The 13,340-nt window shown below is 42.4% G+C and overlaps 1 protein-coding gene across 3 annotated transcripts in view; it reads left to right on the forward strand.

Annotated features, from left to right (window-relative positions):
• The window catches only part of PSIP1 (PC4 and SRSF1 interacting protein 1), a 48,321-nt gene extending 45,529 nt beyond the window's left edge, over positions 1-2,792 (forward strand). For all 3 annotated transcript variants that reach the window (XM_019483849.2, XM_014604844.3, XM_006270843.3), the window contains one exon: positions 2,009-2,792. In XM_019483849.2, the coding sequence (XP_019339394.1) occupies positions 2,009-2,072 (64 nt within the window). In that variant the 3' untranslated portion in view covers positions 2,073-2,792. The remainder of the gene's footprint in view (positions 1-2,008) is intronic.
• The last annotated feature ends 10,548 nt before the right edge of the window (positions 2,793-13,340 follow it).

The following is a 13,340-nucleotide window of genomic DNA, read 5'->3' on the forward strand; positions in this document are numbered from 1 at the left end:
TGGAGTGGTACTTGGGGAAGGTGTGGGGCTAGTTTGTGGCACACCTGCACCCATTGCATTATGTCATTGTGAAAAAACACCAACCTCTTAATCTATTTTACAATTTTCAATGTCTAGAGTATAGTTATTGGAAGATCATTCAGCCCTCTCCCCACCACTGCTGCAGGGAAAGTGGTGGCTGGGGAGGGAGGGAGGATGTAGTCTGACCCTCTGCTGCTTGACCCATCATCCCCCATTCCCTACTTGTGTCTCATTGCCCTTTTAAAACCCCAGCATGTGTGGTCAGCATGTTTCTGAAAATGAGCAAGTTTTGTTGCTAGATTTTTCTCTATTGTAGATTCTTAGCTTTTGGTATCTGTCTCACCTGGTATAGTCCTGCTTTATGAATCTCTAGCTGAATATGTGGAGGGATTCCCTTCAGCCTACAGAGGAATGAAACTGGTCATTCTAGCAGCATGGGCCTGAACTTTAAACAGTCTGGTTAGGAGATGCTAGTGTTTGCTGTGTCAGCGAACTAACACAATGTGGTTTAATAACCCAGATTTAAATAAACCAGATTTATTTGAACAAATATAGGCTCTTAAGGGGAGCTTTATTGTATTTAGCTTAAATCTCTTCTCAATTTGATCAATCCTGATTTAGTTTGGTTAAACCTAAATAAGTGTTTATGCAGCCCCAGTATTGAAGGCTAAACCAATTTCAATTTAAAGTTTTTACTGTCTTTATTAAAAATGGTGAAACTCTCCTGTGGAGAAGGCCTTTGACCAAGGTGTCAAACTTGCTATATACTCCAGGCCAGATCTCAACCCAGGGCATGAGGAAGCGATGGCTTCATCTCCAATCCCAAGCTGGAGCATGCGGTGGTGCAGCAGTTCTTGCTCTGGTTGTGATGCAGAGCACGTGGCAGTGATTGCCTTTACCACATGCACTGTTCTAGAGCTGTTGCTAGTGTTGCATGTTCCATGGCATGCCAGTGGCTCCAGCTCAGGCACGAGGGTGAGGGCTGGCAACATGTGGCCACAAAGTGCAGATGAGAGAAGCAACTGGAGAGCAATTAGGCTTTGTCAGCCCTCATTTGCCCTCCTGCTGCCAGTTGGCAAGTCCACGAAGGCCCAAGGGCCCCCAGTTCTGTAGCAGGCAGTTTATCCCCAGCCATACTGGTTGTCTAGTGGGCCCAATACAGCCTGCAGAGCTGCTCTGTTTGACAACCCCTGTTTTCACACTACATATTTGAGTCCTATTCAAACAATTAAGTCAAATTTCTTGTTTAAAAAAACACTGCTCCCCAGATTTAATACCCCAAAATCAGCCTTGAATTGGCAGCAATAAAATCTTTGCATCCAACAGACTATGTATCGCCAGCATTTTTTACATTAACAAAGAAAATAATTACATACATAATACCTAATAAAAGACATTCATCAACTACTAATTTCTTTTCACCTTGTTTATTACCTAAACATTCTTTTGTAAACAGCTCAAGGAATGGGGCATGTCTGTCTGAGCATAAGAATGCATAAATTTTCTTTCTGAATTTACATTGAAATATAATGGATAGTGATACCAGTTTAAACAGTTAATTCCTTTAGAATGGAGCACTGACATATCAACCTATTTGGTGACTGGAAATTGTGGTAGCATCTATTTTCATTCCCTTTGAAGCTGTGCTGTGTTAACAGCTTTAGAAAAGACAGTTGTTTTGTATAATTTTATATGCATGGATGCTTTGGAAAGATTATGAAGAATCCTTTAATTGGTTGATTATTTAGTTAGATTGCAAACATGTATATCTTGGAAAAGTTCTGGGTGCAATGAGTAATTCAATGGCAGTAGAGCAGTATTAAGTTACAACTATTAGAACTTGTTTACTAAATAAGCATGTGCTCCCTACTGAAGTTGTCCGTTTTAAAAATAGGATCTAACATACTTTACTTATTTCTACAGGGAGAAATTTAAGTGTTCTTTGTGTAGGTAGTAGCATTAACCCTCACTGCTTTTATTCTTCTAGAACATCTGGTGAAGAAAGAGAGTCTGAGAAAACAGCAAAAGAATCTGCCTCTGAAAATAAATGATGCTACTGGAATTTTTTTAAAGTACAAATTACAGAGGATTGTTATGTTTTGCATTTAAAATCTATAGACTGCTGAAAGTTTTAAATAATTTTATAAGCATAGTATTTTAATGTTAAAAATTTTGTGGAATAAAGCCCCCTTTTATCTTGGTTTTAAAAGTATTTAAACATCCTTGCTGATAGTTTCGTCCAGTATTAACAGGCAATACACAGTTCAAGTGTGAAAAAATCCGTTTAGGAAATGAATGCTTGTGTTACAGGAGTTAGAGCTGTAGTATATTTTTATCTGACTACTGTATGTTTGTCTTGTTGAAAAGAGTGACACTTCTTAAACTGCCCAAATGCTTTATTTGTATAAACTTAGTCTCTTCCTAAAATACTGACCTATTTGTGCATAGTTTTCAAAACGGATATTTGTCAGGGTGTCTTTTCACTGTGTTTTGTAGAATTGAAAGCAACACTTTTATAGCAGTTGAAATGTTAATGTCTGAGTATACTTAATCACTCATTTTTTAATACAGAGGTTTAGTTTTGTTCTTGCAAACTCATTGTGCCAATTTATGCTATGTGACTTTCCATAATATGCTTTTGGTATGATAGATGTTATACTAGGGGAAAAAAAACTGAACCAGTGTTTCCACAGAACCTATTGATGCACACTGATCAGAAAACACTGTCTTGAACATTTCTAAAAATTAAAGAATTTCAACTGATACAGAAACACATGGTTCTGCATATTTTGTGAGTTGTGTAAATGGACACCCATTCTTTTGGACTAATTATATGAATAGTTTTGGTTTTTCAGTGTATTTTGTGAAACATGTTCTTTGATTCTGATGCTAGATTTAGGTTATCTATGGTTGTCTATGGATTCATACCTAAGTATTGTTGCTAAGCATTGCATCAGATTTATAGTTATTTGTAGTTGGCCAAAAACTCAGGTGTACAGGGACTTCCTGTCTACAAAGTCCAGTTACTTGAATTGCTTTACATCATGTGCAATTGTGTTGGTTTTTTTTTCTACATTAAATGCTAATACAGAAATAAATGTAGAATTTGAAGGCAGCAGGTGGTGCCATTCCACCAAGAAGGCTAAAAGGAAGTAAGTTTGGATTTTCCATCACTATCTTACAGAAAGTGGTTTCTAGTACTGGGAAATTTAATTGTTTTACCATCTTGTAAGATTTCCCTGAAAACTTCAAAGACAATCTGCTCTCCCTCTTCTAGAGTTTAGAACAGGGTTGCCCAGCTTCGAAGCTCCCATGGGCCACACAAAGCATGGGCAGCACCAAAAGAGCCAAGGGCCACTACGCTGAACATGCTCTCCCCTGCTGCGTTAGCCCCTCTTCCCTCTCCAACCCCACATGTGACCCACTTACCCTCAGCTCCCTGGACTATACCACACTACATTCCCCCCACTACCCCCAACTAGGGTAGGGTGTAGCAGACAGAGGCTGGAGAGACTGGCTGAGTGGAACAGTGGCTGGGGTGAGAGCCTGGGGGCCATAATTTTAACTTCTTGGGGGCCTTCAGTTAGACAGCCATGGTTTATAACAGTGGTTTTCAACCTCTACTCATTTTGTGGACCCCCAAAAAAATGTTAAATGGGATTGTGGGCCTCTGGAAATTCCAAATGGAAGTGCATTTTGAATTGTAAATGTGGATATGCACATACTTTTGATTGATCATGGTCATCTTTCATGGACCCCTTAGACATAGTCTGCAGACCCACAGGGGTCCACGCACCACAGATTGAAAACTACTTGTTTAGAAAAAGATAAATTAGAACTTGGGTTCTAATTAGGACATGGGTGACCTGAACTTTCCAGATATCTGCTGGGAAGAGCAGTCAGCCAGGTCTGACCCACTCACGTAAGTTCCTAGCCAAAATACAGGACCTCCATCTAACCTAGGAGGTACATAGCCCCACCAGGGGAGACACCTTGTTGGACCTGGTGTTGGCCACAGGCGACAACCTCATGAGGGGGCTGCGGGTGCTCAACCACCTGGGTGACAGCGATCATCGCCTGCTAGAATTCACCATCCAGTGCGGGGTGTCAACAGCCTGCAGCAAGACAGCAGCCCTGGACTTCAGGAGAGCGGACTTCAATGAAGTAAGGAGAATAGTTGGGGAGGTACTGAGGTCCCGGAGGGGAGGGGAGGTGGGTGTCCAAGAGGAATGGTCGTTCCTTAAGGAAACTATCCTCCAAGCCCAAAGGGAGGTAATCCCAACACGGATCAAAGGGGGCAAGAGGGCGCAAAAGCCCCCATGGCTCACCAAAAGCATACGGGAATGTCTCCTAGCTAAAAGGGAGCCATACACCCAATGGAAGGGAGGGGCCATCACCAGGGAGGACTGTACCTCAGTTGCTCGGGGCAGTCAGGAAGGCCAAGGCAGAGATGGAACTGGGACTAGCTACCTGGATCAAGGACAACAAGAAGTCCTTTTTTAAATACATACGGGGCAAAAAGAGGGTACCGGGTAACATGGGGCCTCTGCAAGACATGCTAGGAAATCTGGTTGTCACACAAGATGACAAGGCTAACCTATTTAACAACTTTGCCTCCATTTTCCTGAGCAGGGATCAGACCAGCGCGCCCCCTGCCCTGCCCCCCCCCCCCCCCCAGGACCTCCTCAGGCCCCAGGGAAGGCATACCCAGGCCTAGGGTCAGTGAGGATCTAGTCAGGGAACTTCTGGAGGGACTGGACATATTTAAATCAGCTGGTCGTGATTATCTCCACCCCAGAGTGCTGAGGGAATTGGCAGAGGTCATTGCGCGACCCCTGGCACAGCTTTACGAGCACTCGTGGTGCTCTGGTGTGGTGCCGGAGGACTGGAAAAGGGCCAGTGTGGTCCCCATTATCAAAAAAGGAAGGAGGACCCAGGAAACCATAGGCCAGTCAGTCTTACCTGGATCCTGGGTAAGCTTTTTGAAAGAATTATCCTGGCGCATGTCCACAGGGGGCCAGCAGGGGAGGTTATGCTTAGGGGCAATCAACACACCTATTAGAGGGAGGTCCTGTCAGACCAACCTGGTGGCCTTCTATGACCAGGTCACAAAATCCTTAGATGCAGGGGTAGCAGTGGACATAGTCTTTCTGGACTTTAGGAAGGCCTTCAACACTGTCTCTCACCCCATTCTCATTAAAAAATTAGGGGACTGATGTCGACACCTACACAGTCAAATGGGTCACTAACTGGCTGGAGGGCTGCACCCAGAGAGTGGTGGTGGATGGGTTGTTTTCAACCTGGAGGGATGTGGGCAGTAGGGTCCCCCAGGGCTCGGTCCTTGGACCCGCGCTGTTCATCTTCAGTGATGAGGGGGGTAAAAAACACCCTGTTCAGATTTGCTGATGACACTTAAGATGTGGGGGGATGTGGGCACGCTAGAAGGGAGGAATAGGCTGCAATTGGACCTAAACAGGTTACAGGGGTGGGTGGATGAGAACAGGATGGGTTTCAGCACTGACAAGTGCAAGGTGCTGCACTTGGGGAGGAAGAACCAGCAGCATGCCTACAGGCTGGGGAACTCCCTTCTTGTCAGTGCAGAGGCAGAAAAGGATCTTGGAGTCATTATTGATGCCAACATGAACATGGGCCAACAGGGTGGGGACGCGGTTAGGAAGGCCAACCACACCTTGTCATGCATCCACAGATGTACCTCGAGCAGGTCCAAGGAGGTGATCCTCCCCCTCTGTGTGGCACTGGTCAGGCCGCAGTTGGAGTACTGCGTCCAGTTCTGGGCGCTGCACGTCAGGAGGGATGTGGACAGCATGGAGAGGGGCCAGAGGAGGCCACCCGCATGATCAGGGGTCAGCAGGGCAGGCCCTACGAGGAGAGGCTAAGGGACCTGAACCTGTTCAGCCTCCACAAGAGAAGGCTGAGGGGGGATCTAGTGGCCTGTTACAAACTAGTCAGGGGGGACCAGCAGGCACTGGGGGAGTCCCTGTTCCCCTGAACACTACCAGGAGTGACTAGAAATAACGGTCACAAGCTGGCAGAGGGTAGATTCAGAGTAGACACCAGGAGGCGCTACTTCACAGTCAGTGCAGCTAGGATCTAGAAGCAACTTCCAAGAGAAGTGGTGCTGCCTCCTACCCTGGGGGTCTTTAAGAGGAGGTTAGATGAACACTTTGCTGGGGTCGTTTGGCCCCAGTACTCTTTCCTGCCATGGCAGGGGGTCGGACTTGATGATCTGCTCCAGTCCCTTCCAACCCTACCAACTATGAAACTTCACTGCAAACACGTGGTCTTAGGCAAATAGAGTTTTGAGAAGGCTATTTATTGTGCAATGTCATGTTCTCTTTATATTTTTGGTAGCATGGAAGTTGCATTATTGATGCTAACTTCTAACTTCACATTTGCTAACTTAATATGAATGTATATCTGGTATAAACATAATTAGTTGCCAAAACAAACAATGCTCTAACTAGCGGCATTACTTACGTTGATAGGTACCAATACTATGGATACATCAGGAATATGGAATAACTGTATTCTTTAGTATTGGTCTTTGTCAGTGACAGATGAGGCAACCCCATGGGGGGTTTTTTGTACTAACCCTGAATCTCTTGCTGTGTCCTCAGACTAGTCTGTGATAGGATTCGTACATTATTGCATGCCTTTTTTGTCTTAACACGGCAATAGACTTAAAATTTACAATCAAGAGATTGAGGTCAGACAGTAGGATGTTTGCTATCTCCATCACTGAAAGTTTTTAAGAACACACAAGACCATAATTAGGAATGGTCTAGGCATTGGGTGATCCTGTCTTTCAGCACTGATCCACTGAAGTGTATTGCCTTGAGATAAACTTGTGTTGGCTATTATCCAACTCCCATTCACACAACACTGGAGGGGCAAGGAGGGAGACTGCTCATGGGTGGGGGGCAGGTGGGTGCTCAGTTGTTGCCAACACAAGCTAGAAAAGTAGTGGGCAGATGTATCTAGTTTGAGCTGTAGCTGTAACTCCTGAATTGCTAAACCAATCATTCCCTGTAGCTTAATACAAGCTTCAGGGTTTTGCAGTGTGGATTCCTTCATCGGATCCAGTCCTCCCTAGGGACAAGGCTGTGGAGCTAACCCAAATTGATGTTTCAGTAGATGAGTGTGTAGAGGAAACTGATGGACCAAGTAGCAAATCACCAGGGTCTAATGGCATTCACCCTAGAGTCCTGAAAGAGCTTAGATTGGAAACTGCCAAACTCCCTAACTGTAGTATGTAACCTATCGCTATAAAGAGCCTCAGTACCAGAGGACTGGAGGGTTGCCAAGGTGGCTCAACTATTTTTAAAAGGCTCTAAAGGAGACCCAACAAACTAATATGCTGGTAAGTCTAACTTCTGTTCCTGGTAGAAACAATAAAAGAATTGTTGAGCACATGAATGAACATGACTTCCTGAGGAGGAATCAGCATGGTTCTGTCCAAGGGAAATCATGCTTCACCAACCTATTAAGCAGGTGGATCAGGGTGATGCAGTTGACAGTATATCTGAGCTTCTAAAAAGCTTTTAACAACATCCCCCATAAAGGCCCTTAATGAAGTTGGGAAGTCATGGTATTACAGCAATGATGCCCAACCATGTTGCCCCATAGGCAAGTACCTAGTCAGATCTGGCGCATAGGGCCGGCATAGTAGGGGCCCAATCCACATAGGACTCGGGAATTTGGCAGTGGGTGAGGGGTGGCAGTATTAACTGCTACTGTTTTTCGCCACCAGGTTTCCCAGCCTGTAGAGGCCCACAGGCCAGGAGGTTGACCACTCCTGGATTACAGGGAAGATCTACTTCTGGATTAGAAATTGATTTAATGATAGAAAACTGAGTCAGTGGTAAAGACCAAGGCAGACTGAGGAACTACAGAAGGATCTTAAACTACTGAGTTAATGGGCAACTAATTGGCAGATGAAATATAATGTAGGTAAGTGTAAGAAGTGATGCACATGGGCAAAAATTACTCAAACTATACGTACATTATGGTGGGCTCTACTTTGACTGTTACCACACAGAAAAGAGAGAGAGCTGGGAGTCATTGTGGACAGTTCGCTAAAAATATCAGCTCAATGTTCAGCAGCCATCAAAAAGGCAAACAATGTTAGGAATTATTAAGGGAATTGTGAACAAAACAGGAAGTTTCATTCATTGTGCCCCTTTATAAATCCATGATGTGTTCATACCCTGAAAATTGCCCCAGTTTTGGTCCCCACATCTTAAAAAGGACATAGAGGAATGGAGAAGGTACAGAGAAGGGCAACAAGAATTATTAGCAGTATGGAGAGGCTTCCATATGAGGAGAGACTAAAGAGGCTAGGCCTATTCAGCTTGCAGAAGAGGAGCCTGAGGAGGGACATAAGGGTTTACAAAATACTAAATGGTGAAGAAAGTAAATAAGGATTTTTTTTCCTGACTCAGCAGGTTGTGGTGAAAAGGGTTCTCACAAAAGTGGTGATCACTTCAGTATCCACACCATTGATCTCTGCAATTTGTTATGGTTTCTGAAATTAGAATGCTGTTTTTGCCCACCTTATTAAGGCTATAATGTCTTGCATAGGAGAAGTGATAAATCCAACTGGAAGAGGTGCAAGCAGAGGAAATGAAAGAGGCCTTTGGGTAAATCAGGACTTCACTGATTGCACTCTCATTACCATTATGGTCTGAACAGAAAAAGTGTCCTCTGAGTGAAAGTCAGTGTTGCTGACTGAAATGGTCTGTGCCATTCCACTAGCTTACTCTGGCTATTAGTTTACCTAACTACAAGGTTTATTTTTCCTGTTACGTACATTTTTCATCCGTATCCAGCTGCATCCATATCCTCAGCCAAGACTTTGTTCAGCACTAGGATGCTGATGATGCAGACATACCAGTGGAGGCCAATCCTTTTTGGCAGGCGCACCACAACTTAAGACCTGCCTCTTCCTCAGTTCCTTTCCCCTGCCTGGTGTGCCAGAGCTCTCTCTGCTCCCTGCTAGGTCTCCACACACAGCAGCTGCACACACCACTTTGTGGCACGTGCCACTGGTTAGCCACCCTTGAGATACACTCATGTTACATAAATATTCTTAAACCTTCTGTCACTTATTTTAATTTGGCATTTGTGGAGCAGAGTGCTATGCTTTGGGCAACACGGTAGCCATGAACTCACATGGTGTTCTGCCAAGAACTAGACACGGTTCTCAACAATACATCTAATTGAATCTGGTCATTTGTTACCCAACACTGAACTGCCTCTGCTCTGAGAACGGCTTAACACAAGGGTGGCCAACCTGTGGCACAAGCAGCCTCTATGTACAGCATGTGACAGACTGGAGAGGAGGCTGGCAGCAGCAGATCAGGCAGGGAGCAGAAAGCCAAGTGCTGCATCAGGTAAGGGATGGAACTGGAGCAGTATTTGCAGAGGGGGCAGGGTTTAAACTTGTGCCACGTCTGCCAAAAAGCTCCCACTGGTTTAACCAACAGGATAGGTGGTGGAGCATGGAAAATCCAGTGAAAAAACAATTTTCAATATTTCAACCAGATGTAGCACGATCCAAACCACTGATATACATGAAATATTAAATTAGCTTTTTACAAACTTTGTGTCACTTTTAACATTTTAAATGCCTTAATCACAAGACTGTGTGGTGTTGTAGCTTTTCCTGGGGTATAGGCAGAAAGTTTCAAAATCATTACTGCAATTCTAGTGCATTTTGTAAAGAAGGCACTTCTTTACACTGAAGTACTGATTAAATTTTAACTCTTAATGTTTGCTGACTGCACTTACACTTCTTACTTTGCTTACATCTAAACATTAAGTTTCTACATTATTTGATTGTCCTGCAAATCAAAGGCCTGAAAATTAGGTTCCAATTCACACCCAAGATTAGTCCCATGAGAGCTTACTGATTCTTTCAGATACCAGTAAACGATACAGATATCTCTGCTTGTACTCTTACATAGCTATTTTGCTCAGAATTTTAGTTTTGTTAGTAGCGTTTACTTTTTTTTTTCTTTATGCCTTAACTTTCTTACCTAGTCTCAATGTTATCTGAATGCTGGAAAACATGTAGTGTGCTTTCTCTCTGAAGCCCTTTTCTTCCCCACTTTAATAGAAAACATCTTGAACATAGTATCCAGGGGAAGCCTCTATTTTTCACTAATCAGAAGCTTGGACTTAACTCATTCAGCAGATCTTTCTAGTTTAACTCAAGATCTAGAAGACAAATCCAAAGACACTAACTGGAAAGTGTTCTTTACCTGAAGGAAACTACAATCAATTGCTGGCCTCCATCCCACAAACTATTCCACACAATTGTAACCATATGTAAGCCAAGTATAACTGGCCAAGCAACGATAATGCTAAACCATTCACTGCATTGCAGTATCATGTCAGATGGAGAAAGTTTCCTGAAAGGCAGCCCAGAACCCAAGCACAGAATTTAGGAATAGTGTCAACACCCACTCACTATCATATAGCTATATACTAAAATCCATTTAAAGTAACCACTTAAAAGATAAAACCATTATAGGAAGAAGTTCTAGTACACATCAAAATATCCACAAAGGGAATTCTTTCCTTTAGACAAACAGTAAAATATACACAAACCATTTGCATTCATGGTGTTGATACAAGCAATTAAAAAACTTAATGGTAGAACAAATGCAAAGATAGACACTTACCTTTGCATACTTCATTTAAAAAAAAAAAGTGTAGTTGCATATGAAAATAAAATTAAATTAAGTGAATCTTATTCACAACTATTAAAACCACCACTCTGCCAAGTAGATTTAATGCTGAGTGCTGGTAGAATTCAAATTCAGTACATTCAGCATTCCGGTTATCTCCAGAGGTAGCCTTGTGCGAAAGTATTACAACAGTTAAATATAAAGGGGACATAAAAAAGGTTGTGGTGCTATTTCTGCAACAAAGAAAATGTTCACATTCACCTTAGCAACCACAAAAAGTAGCCCTGACCAAGGATTTGCATAATACCCACAATGTTTCATTGCCTAGGACAGCAGTGGGGTTTTCTATTTGGCTGTTTGGGGATTTTTGAATAAATAGAAATTTTTATAATAAACTTATTTTTGTCTGAATTGTTTCTGCAAATACCTTTTTGACCAATAAGAGATGCATTATATTCTTCAAGTACCCAAGATGGGGCTCGTTTTCAGTCTTGGTAAGAAAAACCACCACCCAGGTAACTTATGTTCATGTCACTGTCCACCAGCCACCAGGTCATTCCAAGGTTTTAGGAAAACTTAAACTAACTCCATATCCATTATCTGCTCTCCAGTTCAACTTGCTGCCACACAGTATACAATCTATTTCTACTTAACTGTTTGAACACTTCTATCCCGATGTACTGTTAGCTTTACAAATATGGAGAGATTCTATTCCACTCCACCAGTTAACCATTCCTGGACCTTTTTAAAACCAGGGTGGCTCAGTAGCCATAAAGGGACCAAGACAACCTTGAAAATTAATACTTCTTGATAATAATGATAAATTAATACTCCTTGATAATTAATTAATCATGCAGTGCAGCATGCATGACTCTTTTTTCCCCCCCTCATATCCCAAGTTTTTATACCATACATTACATGCATATATGTCCTTTCCCTTGAATCTCTGGCTGCCATTTACACTAGCAAACTAAATCTTCATTCAAATGGACAAGAACCAGTAAAAGCTGAGCAATGCACTGTAGAAACACTACATATGTATATCTGCTATATATCCATATACTTCGGATATGGATGTACCCCCTGGGTACTGATCCTATGGTTTTAAGTGCAAACTCCTTTCAGCAGAGTCCAGGAAAATTGTGGAGCAAAACGTTCAACCTTCTATCTGTCCTCCAACAAATGGCATCAATTCCTAAATCCTTAGTACAAAATGGAAGGCAGGAATCAAAGCATGGTTAATGCAAGAGATTCCCACTGCAATTGAATCCAAGATTAGCTTCATTACAGGCTACACCTTACTTTCAAAATCAAGTTTACTAGAATTCAAGCAGCTGAACAATACCAAAAGGTATTTTGCAATGCAAGGAATGCTCCTGTGGTGTGATCTCAGGCATGCCCAGGCAGTGTGAGAAAGCAACGTTTCCTGCTCATGTTACTTGTTACTTTGGCTGTGTACATGGCACTAAAATAAAGGAGAAACTTGGAAATTAGTTAGGTTTCCTTAGAGCATGAAATAACATTCTGTTTCACCATAGCACTAACCAAAGGCAAACAATTATTAATGAGGGGATGCTAAGCCTACTGTAATGCTGCTGGATTTTGCTTCACTGTCTTGGATTCCTATTCTGCACTTCTCCAAGTGGTATCATTTATGCGGCATGATGGGGATGAAGACTTAGTTAATCAAATGCTTTGAAGTGAAGCGCTTTCGAAGTCTCAGGTTAGGAGTTACGTTAAGCACCAAATCTGCTTTCCCTTAAAGGAAAATTGTTGTAATAGATGAAAGGTAAGCTCACTCTATATACTTTCTAGTGATCCCTATGAGTATAGCTACCCTCACCTACTATTTTAAATACCAACTACACTTCCTAGCAGGAACTGAAGGGCTGAAACAAGGTAAGCTTCTGTGCGTCCAAAAGCAGGTGCCTTAAATTCAATTTTTTCTAGACCTCCACACTTGCATTTTTCATTCTAGTTTTTCTTATAAATGCCTAATTAAATAGTTACTGGCTACAAACACTAAGTAAGCTTCATTTCATTCCAGCATTACTCCGCTGTTCTCAATGAAAAATCAGGCAGGGAGTATAAGGTGATCTTTGCTCATTGATCATTGTGGGGCATTAAAAAGACTCTGAAGCTGTGATCATTTAAATGCCAAGAGCATTTAACAAGTAGCCAAAACACAAGTACACAGCTGGTGTCATAGACACTTAATTATGAGTGGACAGCTGGATCTAATACTGATTTGACTCCAAGGACTCATTCAAAAGAAAACACTAAACCAAAACTAGACCCAGACACACAGTGACAGCTCTTGGGACTTAAAAAGTTCAACTGTAGCTTTTAAAACTCCTTTATTACATCTTTTTTTTTGTGATGTGTAGCATCTGAGTCTCATTATTTGGTATGCAATGGAGCCAGAGAACACCAACTCTTCATCTCTCCAACAGAAATTTGCATGGATAGATTCAATTCTCTCACATAAGAGTTCTAGGTTTTACCTTTTGGCATCATCAAATACATGTGAGTATGGCCCTAACAAGGCTGTTTTAAGCTATACAAGTTTGACGGTGTCTTTTTCCACATTTCAGAGCTCTTCTGTTC

This window comes from Alligator mississippiensis, chromosome 3, assembly GCF_030867095.1.
Source record: "Alligator mississippiensis isolate rAllMis1 chromosome 3, rAllMis1, whole genome shotgun sequence".
NCBI lineage: Eukaryota > Metazoa > Chordata > Crocodylia > Alligatoridae > Alligator > Alligator mississippiensis.